Source organism: Falco biarmicus, chromosome Z (genome assembly GCF_023638135.1).
Source record: "Falco biarmicus isolate bFalBia1 chromosome Z, bFalBia1.pri, whole genome shotgun sequence".
NCBI lineage: Eukaryota > Metazoa > Chordata > Aves > Falconiformes > Falconidae > Falco > Falco biarmicus.
Window position 1 is genome coordinate 43,022,455 of NC_079311.1, and position 16,418 is coordinate 43,038,872.

The window sequence follows — 16,418 nt, forward strand, 5'->3', positions numbered from 1 at the left end:
GTGTGGGTAAAATGTTTCTTTAAATATTTTTCTGAAGACAAATTAATACATTAGGGAATTATTGCAGTTCAAGGCTATGTGAACGAATGAAATCTCATCATCTATTAAGAGATGAATTTTAAAGTAACTGTTGTATTTGGCATATAACTTCATTTTCCTTGGGTTTTTTAAGGTTATTGATGTTTTTTTGTTAGACTATACACATTATTCTTTTCAGGTGTGGATTTTCAAATGAAAAGACTAATTGTTGATGGAGAACCTACTGTGCTACAACTATGGGACACAGCTGGGCAGGAAAGGTTAGTGATTCTCTACACTTTCAATTTCAATATTTTGTTTGTTCAATATTCAATTCAAAATTGTTCAATAATTTGAGTAATTTCAATATTTTTGTTTCTAAAAAATATTTGCCTTTTTTCATCTAAGTGAAAAATATTCCACTGAATATTGTATGGCCTTATAGTAAGTCAGTATGGCTGTATATGAATGTCTATAAACAGATGTGATTTTGCTCTGCTGAGACCCCAAGACAGAGATGGAATGTTTATTTGTTAGCTTTGGTGGTGCCTAGGGTAATCCTTTCTGCAGAAAGAAATAATTGAGGTTCACCACAGCAATAATAACTTTAAATCCATATATCACTCTTGCAATACAAGAAGATGCTGTAGATCTACATTGTTTATTCCATTTTTAGTCTTCAGCTTTCTTTGTCCATACAGACCTTTTTTTTTTCTGAGCAGGCTTTATCTTAAATACCTCCTTCTCTTCACCCTTCTCTCCTCTTCTTTCCTTGAAAGTCCTGATCCTGATTTGCATTGTATTTAGTGTGTGAAAACTTCTTCCCAAAGCCTTTAAAAATGCTTATGGCAAAACTGTACAGATTGTTGAATGTATATGCAAGGGTTTGCAAATTTTAGTGTAGAATTTCCTCAAAATCTTATGACATCCTTACTTGAGAGCCATTACTTTTTTTGCTGACAGCTTTTGGATCTTATTAAGAGGTTATTCTAACACCTTGGAAGTCAGTTTAATCTGTTCATTGACCAAGATTTGTATTGGGCTGTGTGTGTTTACTTTTGCCTGAATGAGTGATTATGTGAAGTAGGTAGTCAGAGGCCCAATCATTCTCCTCCTACACAATAAATTTGTGAATAATATTTCAGTGTATAATGTAAATACCTAGTTGCTGTACTTGGTTGTTAAGGAGGTTGTGTTATGTTAATGGAAAAGATGACTGAAACTGATTCATTCCTGGAATAAGTTTGTTGGCTTAATATTTTTTCAAATGTGACAGAGTAACCCACTCAATCTATAAAGTTATGTGTAAGTGAAGAAGCCTTTCCACCTAATCAGAAGTTCAGCGTGAAGCAGATTATTTTTTTGGTAAATGCACTTTAGATTGTTTTGATACCAAAAAACCTAGTTGCTGTTTAGGATAGAATCCTGTGGATCCTTACGGAGCATTTGTAGACCTGCATCAGCAGTTTTCAGGAACTACTTATGAAAAGCTACGAGAAAACTCATCTTGTAATGTGGAGATAATTGTACTCAGTAGTGCAATAAAGTAGTGCTGTGTTCTTAATGATGTTAAATGGAATTCTTTTTTAATAATATGGCCTTATGCAAATGTTATTTTCTGAAAGATTCCGAAGTATTGCTAAATCATACTTCAGAAGAGCAGATGGTGTCTTATTGCTATATGACATAACGTGTGAGAAAAGCTTTCTTAATGTGCGAGAATGGGTGGATATGATTGAGGTAAGACCCTTAAGTTTATACAACATATACTTAGGTTTTGCTTGCATTTGTGACCTTATTATTTATAAAATTTGAAAATCTGTATGTTGGAATTAGCCAGACTGCAGACTTTCATAGCAGTGGAAGCTACATGGAAGTCCAAAATGTATCCTGACATACTCAGTGTTAAAATGGATACATCTTTTTGTATAAAAGGGTATCGTGTAATCACACTCTTCCCATTCACTTCATTTTGAAATGAACATGACAGCGCATTTCAGATACCCTTTTGTGGATGGCTTGACTGTTCCTTGGAGTCTTTGCATTTTAAACCAATATGTTAGATTCTGTAGATTAGCTGTAGTTCAAGTGAACTTTTCATTATTTCTTTCTACTATTACTTCTTGTTTGTTTATTTGAATACAAATTTTCATTTAATGAAAAGAGGGTTTATTTCATATCAGAGGTGTTTAATAGGAGGGAAATTGATAAGCACAATCTTTAATTCATCATCTGAAAGCCATTTCTTTTAATCATGGTATAGGACGTGGTCATTTTTTCCATATTAATTTTGTCATATAGCATTTGGATACCGTAACCATTTCCATTAGATTAAGCTAACACATGAAATTTCTTGCTGGGAAACAAGGAAGGTTATGGGAATGGAAGCACATCTTTGCAGGCAGATGTTCAAGCTGGCTGCTTAAATACGAACTAGCCCTTGAAAAGCTGTCAGCATGACTGATAGTTGCTCATTTTTTGTGATAGTGCACAAGATTTTTTTGTGGGAAGGAAATCAGTATGACATAATGATGCTATTTAATTTTTTTTATATCCTGAGTGTTCTAGCAATAAGGAAATAAAATTCTCTTTACAGGATGCAACTCATGAGAATATTCCAGTTATGATGGTGGGAAACAAAGCAGATCTCCGTCAAGCTGTTACAGAACATGGGCAAAAATGTGTGCCTATAAACTATGGAGAAAAGCTGGCTATGGTAAGGTCCAAGTCTACCACTTTAGTATACAATGGACTTAAGAACTTTAATCTGAAGACCATCTCAAAAATTAGTAAACAAAAGTAATTTTCTGGTCATTTGTTCAAATCTAGTAATTAGATTTCACAGATACTTTTCAAGAAGACTATCCTATCTTGATGGTGTTTGCTGGGCTAAAATCACATCTCAGTGGCCATTAAGCTGAAGTTCATTATTGGCTGGGATAGTCTTCACAGTCTTTAAATGGTGAAAAAGTGGATGAACTAGAAGACTATGATTTTTTTCTATTGCCAAAGAGAAATTGTCAGTGCAAATATGAAGCACACTACTGAGCATATGAGGCTTTTCACTTGGCTTGTGTCTGTCCAGATTTTGAGTGGAGTATTTTCATCTTCAAGAGACTATCTTGTATCTCCGCCATATCTGCAGAAAGGGAAAAGGAACTGTCTGCTAAATGTATGGACAAGTTGGTTTTTTTCAGGTATTTTTATGGGGGATAAAGGATGCACATTTCCCATATTTTGCAGAAAAAAATGTAGAAATTTTAGTCTTGTGTTGCTGAGTGCCTGCACAATGGATAGATTATACTGGGGCAGGTATCATGTTACTTATGGAACGGTATTTCTCGCTAACCTAGAATACCAGATGCTGAGGTTTATGAGTAACTACAAGCTGGATTCAGTAACTTGTCCTAGAAACTCTTCCTATTTTGCAGTCTTGTGGACAAGAAGATAGAGGTTGGACATTAAGACAATGATGTGTTTTTATTCAGTTTGTTAATTCAGAATATATGGAATATAAAAAAAAGGTGCAATTAAAAGGCAATTACTGCTTTTCTTTCACAGTACTAAAGTGAATATATTGAAGAATTAAGAGTACCAGAAGAAATCATGTTCATTTAAATGTGTGCCATCTTTCTTTGTATTATTGAGGAAACCATTTGTAATTGAATGTACATATTCACATGGGAACTGTTTTAGATTAGTGGGTGTAACATTTTATTTTTACTTACAGACTTATAATGCGCTATTCTGTGAAACAAGTGCTAAAGACGGATCTAATATTGTAGAAGCAGTTCTTCATCTTGCTCGGTAAGTAGCTATGTTTCTATTTTCGAATAAACACATCTGAGTATATTTAATAAAAAAAAAATTATATGTGAGCATACATACGGACACACATGTACATTTAAAAGACACACATGTACCAATATAAAATTCAGCAAACAAAGCATAAAAAAGAATACCATGTTAAATCTTTGTAGATAAATGCAAGACAGGATTTATTCTCAGTTTAATCAAGTAACATTTTTGCTTGCAAATGTTACAAAGCTGTCTCACTAAGTTATATTTAAATTAAAGCTCAGTTGGGGGCCTCACAATTTAAAAACCCGTTTGGTGAATGAATTATGTTTTTTAATGGTACATGGGTTTACTTTCTTAATTCTTTCTTAAATTAATTTAATATGTGTATAATTCTATGTATAATTAATTCTTAATTATTTAACATATGTTATTATATATTCAGTTTTACAACTGGCCATTCTAATCCCACATATTTTCTTTGGTATCCCTTTCTCTAAATTATTTAAAAGAGAAATTCTGATTATATTCATTTAGCAATCTGGTATTTCTGTGATAATATGTGAGCCAAACATTACTCTTCCACTACCTTTCCAAACTGTTGGTGGTTACCATATAATTTTGAAGTGCTACAGTATGTAATGAATCCTCAGCCTCTGATTTTTCAGTTTAATATTGGAGCTCAAGGCCAGAATTACAAACTGTATTCATGTGATTTTTGCAGAAGCCTAATGCAATAATCAAACTTTTTGACATTCGTTCAGTATTTGTTCATTCATTGTTAAAATGCTACTAATTGACATGGCTTGAATACAAAATACTGGCTTTCTAGAGAGGTTCATTGCTTCTTTGCGTGGGACTTTCAAGAGCACCTGTATTTTCAGGAAAATCACAGGCATTTATTTGTCTGTCAATGTCGATATTAAGTTAATTACTGATTTATTAAATGACTTATGTCCAAGAACCTGGCCATTAATGCAGCAGTGGATTCTGAAATTAGAGAACATAGATATGACAATTATATAACAGTCACAGTTGGAAAATTATCTCTAATGTTTAAACATGATAACTTTGTTTAACTGTTTCAAGGATAGACTGTTTTGGCATTTGGAGCCTCTCATTTCAGAATCTGAAAAAAAAAAAAGGGATATGTTTTTCTTCACAAGGTTTATTGGACCTCAGATGGTCTAGGCATTACCCAGAACCTTGGTATGGAATGGTTTTCTGCAATTCCTTTACTCAAGTCAGTAATCTGTATACTTTGAAAGAACCTTTCAAAGCAAGAAATCTTAGAGCTGGTGTTTGACATTCTAGAGGGCCTATAATAAGAATACAGATCAATAATCACTGATACTTACACAACTTTTAAGTCTGCATTTATAATAAAACATCCAACAATGTGATTTTTTTCTCTGATGGTAAATTTATACCTGAAATTGCAGTTACTTAGTTTTATACTTTCAGCTATGAATATATTCTATTTCTATGGTAATATACTGAAGCAAACAAATTAAATAAAAAGAAAAGGAAAGGGAAAACAGTACATTGTGGAGATATTACATACCAGAAATCATTACATTTCTATCACTATGATTTGTATAGAAATATTGATATGATTCTCAAATTGGAAACTTAAAAGACATACTGGTTCTGTGCACTAAAAAGCATAGCTTTAACCACGCAATAGATGATGGTGTTCTCTGTGAGATGTACTGGGAGAAACAGAACAGTGAACATGAATAGAGATGTATTAATTGGGTGCATTTTTTGTTTGTTTGGTTTTTACAGTGAAGTGCGAAAACGAAGTGATAATCAAGATGATGTGAGGTCAATAACTAGCCTGGCTGGGACACCTGTCAAAAAATTGACACTCAGGAAAAACTGTTGCAATGTTTAAGTGACAGATATTTTTTCCTGACCTAAATAACTTGTGTATTTTAAAAAGAAAATAATGAAGGATTTCAATATTGTTTCTTTTTATGTGGATTTATACATCTCTGTATTTAGAAATTGCACATCATGTTAAAAATCCAGACTCTACTTTCTGCTCATTGATATTTGTGCACTTGCCCATAGGCTCTGATTTCACCTTTCCTAAGTAAGTGAATGAAGTGAGCTCAGAATCAATGCTATAGTAGTCACTGCATAAAATATTATGATATATTTTACTGTCTTCACCTGCTTGTTTCTTTGTTTCTTATGTATAGAACATGGTAATATCATATATCACTCATAGGAAAAGAAAAAATAGCAGCTTCAATTAATTTAATATCTCTCTGCTTCTCTAGGTTTTTTTTTTTTTGAAGGCCTTAAGTTATTTGTTGATGAAACTTTTCCCAAGAAAAACTCAAACTATTAAAAGGTTGCCTAGGTCCAGGTAAACCCTAAGTTCAAGGGCATGAAGCAGAATGGTCTCTTGACAGGAGAAGACAGTGTGGCTGGTACCTGGGGTTCTGGTATAATTTTGCAGAAGTTGGTGAGTTAGAATTTATTTAATTTTGGGAGTTGGGGTTTGATTCATAACTGAGAAGTAGACTTTACATCTGATCCTACTGGCTCAAAAGTGAAACGAACATGTGCACGGACCATTACTGTTCAAAATTTGAGAGAGACTGTAATACCTGTAGGATTACTGAATCTGCCCATTTGTTTAGACTAGGTTGTTATTAGTGTTACAGAGAGATATGGGTTGTAATTTTTCCCTTTTTTTCTAAATGTCTTCCATTCAGACACTAACTGAGGGGTTGTAATGGTACAGGGGAGTCTGTTTCAATGGATATTCTTTATGCATTTTTTAGGTTTTAGATCTGCAGGTGAAAGAATTGCTGCACATGCACAAGCATCTGTACAAACTGTTCATTAAAAGAAGTCCCTGAAATGAACAGCAACCACAAATAAGAATTCCTTTGCCCGATTTTAGGAAAATTCTGAGAAACGTACCAGTGAGTGGTAGCTTTAGCTGTCAGCATCTCTAAAAACTGACTCAGTATTGCTTATAATAGTTCCCAACAGTCCTACAGTGTAGTAAAAATTGCAGGTATTTCTACAGTTAACAGTTGTGATCCAATTCTCAGCTTTCCCTGATTTTGATCAGAATGGGTTAAGGGACCCTTGAATGCCAGCAAACCTTTTCAGTCTTTTCTGTGTATATTAGCAAAACATCTCCAGGCTGAAACCTAGCTTAGTAAATCAACCTCGGATAAATTTTTATGTACTGATTGGCAACCCATATGACTAGCAGCTGTTACTGCATTTTATCAGCACTGTGTTTGAACCCTATAGCCTGTGCTGTGTTATCAGTATAAAGTGTGGAGTTCTCAGAAACAGGATGGTTCGTCATTTAAAAAAAACGTACAGTTTTAAAGTAGGAAGAGCAGTGTTTTTAGGCACCATTTCAAACCTCTAGATCAGAGCATTTAATCCTCAGGTAACTATCTGAAAGCTTGTTCTTAACAAGATAGAGAAATCTAATGCCAGAAGGAATAAGACATTTTATTTCACTGTATTGTACTTCAGTTCTAGAAGAGAAAACACATTTCGTGTCCTTTTTCAAGTACTAAGGGAATCTTCACACTCTATTCCATGCAGGATACTTTAGGGCTGTAGCATCTTCCCACCCAACAATACAAAATGCCTCACTGTAGTCCTGAGAATTAGCTGGAGCAGGTGGCAGAGAATGAAGGAGATGTAGGCGTATCAGGAATATGCCAGGTTACATATGTATTGTTTACTATTAACCCTGTATTTAAACAAGAAAATTACAGCTGTGATTAGCTTCTCTGAGGAGAAAACTGTGCTTAACTGAGTGCATTGATGAGGGCTGCTTCTGTGTCCTTTAGGTGTAAAAAGCTTCTCTCTCTCCAAAAGAGTGAAATGGAAGTAGAGATAACGTGGGTTGTACTTGAAGGTAGTTCTTCCTGCAGCAGTAGGGAGGAGAGGAGGAGATGATCCAGTGCTTGGTTTCTGAAGAGTAAGTTTACAACATGTAGGCATTTGCGTTTTCTCAGGATGAGAAGGTCATGGTTATAAGCTTTTCCTTACATTCCAAAATATTGCTCTTTCAGTGTTATTAACTTCTGTTAAATTGTAGGGCTTAGACTGAGGCTCAGTGTTGAATGTGTGTCTTCTGAACCACAAGTGTTTTACCAGCTCTGTGGTCTTGGCCTGCAGTAAATGAGGTGAAATATGTTTGCCTAAACCTTGTTGATACACCTGCATGAGGAAAACATTTTTGTCATATACAGAGAATCACAAAGTTGTTTGCAAGAAGGATTTCTGGAAGTGGTTTTGTCACACCTCCCAAACACCCAAGCAGAGATGGACTTTTTTCAGCCCTAGATCAGATTGGCTGTGGGTTTGGCTAGCCAGGCTGTGGAACTCCTCAAAGACAGAGATATGACCACCGTTCTAGGCAACTTGTTCTCATGCTTGCACTCCCCTTCTGGATAAAAATTTCTCTCAGTGTCCAACCTCAGTTTCCCAAATGACTACAAATTTGTAAGTGTTTCCCCTCATTATATCATCTCCTGATGCCAAGAAGAGTTTGGCTGCTGTATTCGTAACTCCCCTTTCAGCATCTGTAGGCCAAGATTCCCCGTGGCTTGGTCTTCACTGGTATAATGACATTGTGAGATAAGACATGCAAATGTGGGTTCCACATCCCAGAGTTAGCAGTGTGTGTGCATGTGCAGTAATTACTTTCATAGATAAGATTATTAGCATACAGAGAGTGTCATGTGAATGTACATGCCTCTAAAGAGCTTGGTTGAAGGATGTGAGTTCAGGGACCTGCCTTTACACCTATTTTTCTCTGTCTTCAGGATTGGTGATTTATGCTTTGGGTGCTTTTTTTCATTTACTTAAATGACCAAAATCTCTCTTGATTTATTTGGCCCAATTATATAAACTGAATCCCTTTTTTTAAGCTCTGTAATTTTTGTGTCATGTAAGGCAACTTTAAATTGAAACAGTGTTGTTTTTTAAAAAAGTTTCAGGGTTGAAAACAATTATCAAAGTTTTACCTTGGACTAGTGTTATGGTCAATGTCTAAATGACTAAAAAAAGCACTACCAAATGGGGATGTAGCTATAGCTCAGTTGGAGCTAGTTTTAGAAATCCTGTGATGATCAGCTCCATCAAGTCTGAATATTCACATGATACCATGCAGAATTCATGTTAAAACAATAGAACTTTGAAAAAAAAAAATTAAATTCAGGAATTAAAGCATGTATTTGTAAATGGAAATAATTAATATAGTGAAGTTTTCTGTTGTTTTGCTTTGAAAAGTTACCTTGCCTTCTACCTAAAATGTTAAACGGCAAACGTCAGCTTTATGCTCTGACATAGTTGCACTATTTTACTTTGAATGTTTTTATGGTTTTGTTTAGTACATAAGAACTATTCATTTAATTGCACAGTTTTTTTTTTTAGTTAGTGGATGTGTTCCCTTAATACATGTATTTATTTTAAAAGAAAAGGCCTTTTGTGTTTTTCCTTATGATCTGCAAATAAATTATTTTTATTCATTGACATGGAAATATTATTTAATACTGTATTTGTTTTTATCCTTTTTAAATTGTGGCATAGTACATGTTTCTGAGGCAATAAATTCTGTGAGACACTCTGAAAATGTTTTGATCACATAAGTTCTTGTAACCACTTTGTGCCTGTTTAGCATACATTAGTAGCTTCATAAGACAAGCTGCAGTACAGTTAGAAGTACTGTTATGGCCTAACATAGCTGAAGTATTTTTCTGCGTAATTATTTTTGTATTAACTACAAAATCCTCTATTATTTTAGGAAAAATAAATTACAGTTTTAAATGCTATAGCCTGTTAAAATATATTCCAAGGAAAATATCTAAGGGCCACTCCTGCAAGGAGCATCATGTAGATGTGCACCCATGCAAATCCCCAATTAAGCTAATAGGTTCTGTGCTAGTGCAGGCAATCGGCTCATATACGGATCCTCCTAAAGAGGTTTTCTTTTTTCCCCAATCCACTGCTGTACAACAGTGCTAGGTAACTTTTTAGGCAAAAAAGATTTCAGTGAAAGATCACTAATTCATAAACCAAAGAGATATCAATTCATATAGTCAAGGCACTTTCTTGTATTACAAAGAAACCTATTTCCAAGATGTTTCTGACTGTATTAGGCAATTAAAGAAATAGACCAATATCTCATGTGCAGTTCAAATGCCCTTTACCACTACCCCTGCTAGATTTGATATAGCATGTAATGCTATCACTCTGACCCTGTCCAGGCTACTTACGGATTGGGGAAGGTTTTTACAGCACCAGTTATTTTAGTATTTCTCTCCTGCTGTATTACTATCAGACATAATCCTTTCTTACTGGTATCTTTAGGACTGGTAACATCAATATTCATCGTAATGCATTTTTTTTTCACCTATCTTGTTTTGTGAGGAAAATTTTTCTTACGGTAAAAAAAAAATTGACTCAGATATGTGGAATGTAGATTCAAATGTATTACACAGTTTGTAAAAGAGTTCCTTTTTCTACCATCTCTGGTATTTGAGTTATGGCTATAGATACAGTTTCTAGGATATTAGTCATTAGGTGGGTGAGTAACAAATAAACCCAAGCTGTGAAGATTTCCCACTGAATATAAAGTGAAGTATTTGAAACAGAAGTGTATTTTCTTACTAGTATGAGGAAGAAATTCAGTGCCAATTGCATGTGCCAGCTTTTATTAAAAGTCTGTATATTATATAAATAAGGCTTTAAATTGTGAAAACTTTTGAAACTTTAATTTATACTGTTTACAACTAAAACTGTGGTTTTCATGAAGCTTGTTCTTCCTCAAAACTACAGATCACAGCATTCGCTGTAATTTTGTACATACATATGTTTAAGAGGGACTGCGTTTTCTGTATTACACATTGCTGTGTAATAAAATATGCTTCAATAGCCATTTTTCTTCAGTGTATTTTCTTTTTGTCAGAGCTTATGAGCAGTAGTCCAGCATAGCATCTGTAAGCTTGAGGTAACCTGTCAGTTTACTGCTTTTAGGGCTCACCAGTTTCTGTGGCCAACAGCATACAGGAGTGAAGCAACCACTGTATCTCTGTCTGCCTTCAACTTCTTAGCCTCAAGGAACAGTTATCAACTATCTGAGCTGAGAGATGTGCCTCACTGTGTCCCAAATAAGTCTTAAAATTATGCTGCTGTATCTGTTTACAGAGATACTTTAACCACTCTGTCTCTCACCACTAATATGTGGTATTGGTAGGGTTAGAAAGAAAAGAAAAAAGCAGCCAAAGGTAATAAGCCTATTGCAAATATGCCCTGTGTAGCACTCTAGACCTCAAACAGAAAATACCTAGGGATACATATGTCAAAGAAAACACTGCCCCAAAACTCAGATTAAAAGCTGCTTCAGATAAAATTGTCAACCTGAGGTTGCCATAGAATCACAGAATGATTTAATTTTAAAAAGACACTTAAGATTATTGAGTCTAACCATTACTCTAACACTGCCAAGCCCACCACTAAACCATGTCCCTAAGCACTGCATCTACATGTCTTGTAAATACCTCCAGGAATGGCGACTCAACCACTTCCCTGGGCAGCCTGTTCCAATGCTTCACCACACTTTCTGTGAAGAAATTTTTCCTAATATCCAATCTAAACCTCCTCTGATGCAACTTGAGGCCATCTTGTAACTGTTACTTGGCAAAAGAGACCAATCCTCAGAGCAACCTCATTTCAGATAGTTGTAGAGACCAGTAAGGTCCTCCTGAGCTTCCATTTCTCCAGACTAAACAACCTCACTTCCCTCAGCCTCTCCTCATCAGACTTGTGCTCCAGACCCTGCACCAGCCTCGCTTCCCACTCTGGCCACGCTCCAGCACCTCCATGTCCCTCTTGCAGCGAGGGGCCCAAACCTGAACACAGCGTTCGAGGTGCGGCCTCACCAGTGCCCAGGACAGGGGGACCATCGCTGCCCTGGTCCTGCTGGCCACACTGTGTCTGGTACCAGCCAGGGTGCTGCTGGCCGCCTTGGCCACCTGGGCACACTGCTGGCTCACGCTCAGCCGGCTGTGGACCAGCACCCCCAGGCCCTTTCCCACCAGGCCCTTTCCAGCCGCTCTGCCCCAGCCTGTAGCGCTGTGTGGGGCTGCTGTGACCCAAGGGCAGGACCCGGCACTGAGCCGTGTTGAGCCTCATAGAAATGGCCTTGGGCCATTAATTCCTGCCCTCAAGCAGATCAACACTTCCCCCACCTTGGTGCCATCTGCAAACTTACTGAGGGTGCACTCGATCCCCTTATCCAGATAATTGATAAAGATATTAAACAGAACTGCCCCACCCCCCACCCCCCCCCCACCTCCAGTACTGAACCCTGGGCAGCACTGCTTGTCGCTGGCCTCCAACTGCATTTATCTCCATTCAGAACACCTCGTTGGGTCTGGCCATCCATATTGATCCAATAGGAACTTTCAAGCACTTTGTTGCCTGGCGTCTTCTCAGAGATGCATTCTTAATAAGTACAATACTCAAAATACCAAGTGTACTCCATTTTAGTGAAAAGTATGGTAGCTGAGAACAACCTAAAAGAGACTTCATGGATCTTTAAGTTAGTCCTTAGATTTACTGGGAGAACTGCTATGATGTATGTTCCTAGGCTTCTGAACACTGCTGCTTTCCTGAGTACTGCTGACATCTGTCCTTGAAAAGTTTTGACACCTTGAGCTCCTTGATGAGATGAGTTTAGAGTAACACTGGCTATCAGTACACTGTGTATCTCTTTTTGTTTCTAGGCTTGGAGCAAAACTTTGACCTCTCCTTGGCAGTTCCCAAGGAATCTTAGATTTGCTTGAGTTGTATTATGTAGCTACTCTGAAGCTCGCAAAGATGTTATGTTCTCATGTATATCAACCTCCGATTTAATTGGAGTTAGAGCAACAGAAAAAGAGTGCCTTGGGACAGCAGGCATAGTGTGACAGCAAGTCCTTCCTATTCTTCTTACACATGGCTTCACTAGTGATTGGGTCTGGAGCTACATTTGGCATGAACGTGTACTGCTTTCTGCCACAGAGTAGTAAGCCCTGGAAGGGTTGGGTGGGGTGTGTCTCTTCAAAGCCTGAATTCCCTTCTTTTAGAACAAAAAGCTAGTAAAAAAGATATAAAAATTAATTTTCATATTAATTTTTCTCTTTAGATAGTTTCCTCCCTTATTTCTATAACCTATTTTTCCTGTGGCCTTAAAAGTAGTATGAATTAAAATGTAGTTTTGCCTTCTTTATAATTTGTACAAATTAAAAATTATTATTGAAACTGAAATGTTTAGCCATATTTAATACCTGATTCTATCAGCATATAATCAGAAACAATTTATAGTCCTACGTTAAGGGCCTATATCTTCTTACTGACATTTTGGTCAGCTGGGAATTCTAGTTCATAAACTAGTGTTGTAATCCAAGGAAAGTGAGATATGCAGCAATGAAAGTTGATCTTCTCATGGCAACTAAAAAAAAAATACCTTATAGTTTTCTCTTTACACTTTTCTGTTACTTTTTGGAAATAATCGGTAACTTTGCTAAGAACTTGCTATTGGTTTCCTTTTGCTAAAGGTCTTTTTTTGAACTTATTTAAAAATTTAAAAAAAAAATTAAAAAATTTTGAAAAATAAAAATTAAAAATAAACAATAAAAATAAAAATCAAAGGCAGAATCAAGCATAGAATCCTTGAAAGAATGGAGAAAATCCTCCATATGAATTTCTTATTTTTTATGCTCCCCAGCTCCAACTGTGAATTTCCATGTGCAGAAGTGTTATTGTTTGCACCAGAATAAAAGAGCAATGGGAACATTTAAGGTACAGGAAAACAGAAAAAAGGCCGAAGCTACTATATTTAGAACAGAGTACTTACTGCCTCATGGCTTTTTTTTTTTTCCCCCCTGAAAGTAGCTTTCTGCTTTAGTGTGTATCCATTCCTGTAGACTGTTTCCTTTTGTAGTTCTTGGGGAATTGTTCTCTTCATGTCACAGACATATCTTTACAGAGGTAACTGTTTATTGCAGTTGTCAGAGAAGATCTTCAGGCATTTTACAGTACATTTATGAGAAAAGTTCCCTTTATCAACTGAATTAAGTCAAAGTGCCTGAGATTTGGATTGATTCCACTAAACAAACTCATGTAACCTCTATATACCAAAGATGCACATTCTAAGATAAAACAGCGGAGGAAATTAACTGTGTGAAAGATGTCAAACTGAAAACCAGGCCTGTGAGAGCAGACAGTGCTGTATTTAAATTAGATATATAAAGTGATGCAAATAAAAATAGAAGTACCAATTCAGTGAAATGTTTTAGCTAAATCTAATCTAAACTCCAAACTGTGAATTACAGTAACATAGTATAGTAATTGGTATTTTCTAATATATTTCTGCTAGTCTTTATTTTACTCAAAACTATAGACATTGTTCTGGTACTATCAGAGCTGTAACATTAAACTTACGTGTAACCAGAGCTGTGGACCACAAGCATCCTAAATGAACCCTTGCCAACTCTGTAACTATTCCCGTTCTTAACCATTGTCCTTGGTCAAACTGGTCGGAATCTGAAAAAAGCTATATAGATGACACAAATTCTACTCTGAGAGATTTCAGCAAATACACAAAAGTATACTTTTTCCCACATTTATTTGATGAAGTCAGATGAAGTGACCAAACACAAGTGATAGTGTAAGGCTGAGCCATGACTAGTAACCCCTTTTTGCACAGCAACATTCTGATTCTGGAAAATCAGCTTGGGGGGGTGTGTATATACATATATATGACTATTTATACATACACATTAGAGTATATATACTCATTTTTCTTTTATATACACACATGCATGTGTATATATATGTATTATATGTGCATATATGCATGTGAAACAGTGACTACTCTCATTCCCTTAAAAAATTAAAGGGATTTTTCACATAGTGGTTTTCATAGAAGGTAACAGTGACGTCAGTGTTCTTGTCATCTTTTCCTCAGTGTAAGTCTGCTCTGAATCCAAGGCTGTATCTTGCTAAGCACATACTGGGAACTACTTTTGCTTTTGAAACCCATAGAGTATTTTTAGTGTTTTATTGCAAAGTGCTTTCAACTACCTTGTACATAGAATGATAGAATCATCTAGGTTGGAAAAGACTCTTAAGATCATGGAGTCCAACTGTAAACCTAACAATGCCATGTCCACCACTAAACCATGTTCCTAAGTGCCATGTCTTTTAAATTCCTCCAGGAATGGTAACTCAACCGCTTCCCTGGGCAAAGGTACTGTAATATTTTTTGCATTCTATTCTGTAGTTACTTGGAAAGGTGCATCAACATTTGAGCATAGAAGGGCCTCAGAATGATCCTCTTTCAAGATCTGCATGAGTGATTTAGGTTTCAAGGTGGTCCCAATGAATAAGTAGTGTCTTTCCTAAAGACTTCATGGACCATTTGAGCACTACAGCTCTTACAGAATAGCTGTGCTTTCTGAAGAGGAATGTGAGTAATTGGAGCAGTGAAGTGCTGCAATGGGCATAAAATCTGTCCGTCTTAAATGGGCAACGTACATGGATCATTTTGTGTGTGTAACAGGGAGACAGTTTTTCTTCTGCCTGCTAAAGAAAGACTTGTCTTTTTTTAAAGTGTATTTACAAGTAATGAAGTACTGGGGAGGATAGGAGTCATGCAGCCTGTGTGTAGTGGTTTTCCCAGAAAGCGTGATTACAAATCAAGCTATTAAGTGAGTTCAAAATAGAATATGACACTTTCAGTGAATGGAACAAATAGGTGATGTGGAGTGTGAAATATCTTTGGTGATTAGCTACTGATAGGATTTTGTGGAATAAAAGTGGTAAAATTATACTTCCAAAGAATACATTTGGAGCTAGATGGGGAGCTTTAAAACCCAACCAGTGAAGCACGTAAATACCTATGTAACTTTGAATGAAAGGTATAAGCAGATTTAACCTTGGTCTTTTTATTTAAAGACAAGTTCTGTAAACATTTTGTTAAGTCATGATATTTTATTATATCACATATTTTTCTTACCTGTATCTTAAATTTGAGATTTAAGATTTAGGCAACTGGGTACTTTATATATCAAGACATCTAAAATATTTTCTTCTTCAAAGAAAGTCATACATCCAAAAAATGTAATCAAATATCTGAAGGCCAAAAGTTGACCTGCACAGCGTACCCTGAAAAGCTTACTGTTCTGCTCCCAAGTCCTGGATTCTTCTGGTTCTTATTTCAGTCTTTTTATATTTAACTTTGTTCTGTGTCTCTACTTGTCTATCCATCCCATACTATCACTATTCTCCCTCCATGCTTTCCCATGCCCCTGTCATTCACCTACTGCCAATTATTTGTGTCTTTTCTATTATTGTTTCAGGCATAGCTGTTCCTTTGCAAACTTCCATGCCTTCTGCTTCACTTCGATGTCAGTGCAAGGACTCCTGGGCCTGTCTCTGCTCTGCCTCAGGGAAAACTTTCTCAGATGATCACGTGGGAGTTTCCTTGTCAGCTTAAGGAGCCCAGGTGGTAGACACTTTCTCTGAGAGTGGTTGACATTGGTCTGATTTCAGATAGGAAA

At 36.2% G+C, this 16,418-nt stretch overlaps 1 protein-coding gene across 1 annotated transcript in view; it reads left to right on the forward strand.

Moving 5' to 3' along the window:
- The window catches only part of RASEF (RAS and EF-hand domain containing), a 37,277-nt gene extending 26,556 nt beyond the window's left edge, over window positions 1-10,721 (forward strand). The window contains exons 13-17 of the mRNA XM_056325564.1: window positions 218-299; window positions 1,644-1,758; window positions 2,615-2,734; window positions 3,749-3,825; window positions 5,605-10,721. Coding sequence (XP_056181539.1) covers window positions 218-299; window positions 1,644-1,758; window positions 2,615-2,734; window positions 3,749-3,825; window positions 5,605-5,713 — 503 coding nt within the window. The 3' untranslated portion in view covers window positions 5,714-10,721. The remainder of the gene's footprint in view (window positions 1-217; window positions 300-1,643; window positions 1,759-2,614; window positions 2,735-3,748; window positions 3,826-5,604) is intronic.
- Window positions 10,722-16,418: the final 5,697 nt, after the last annotated feature.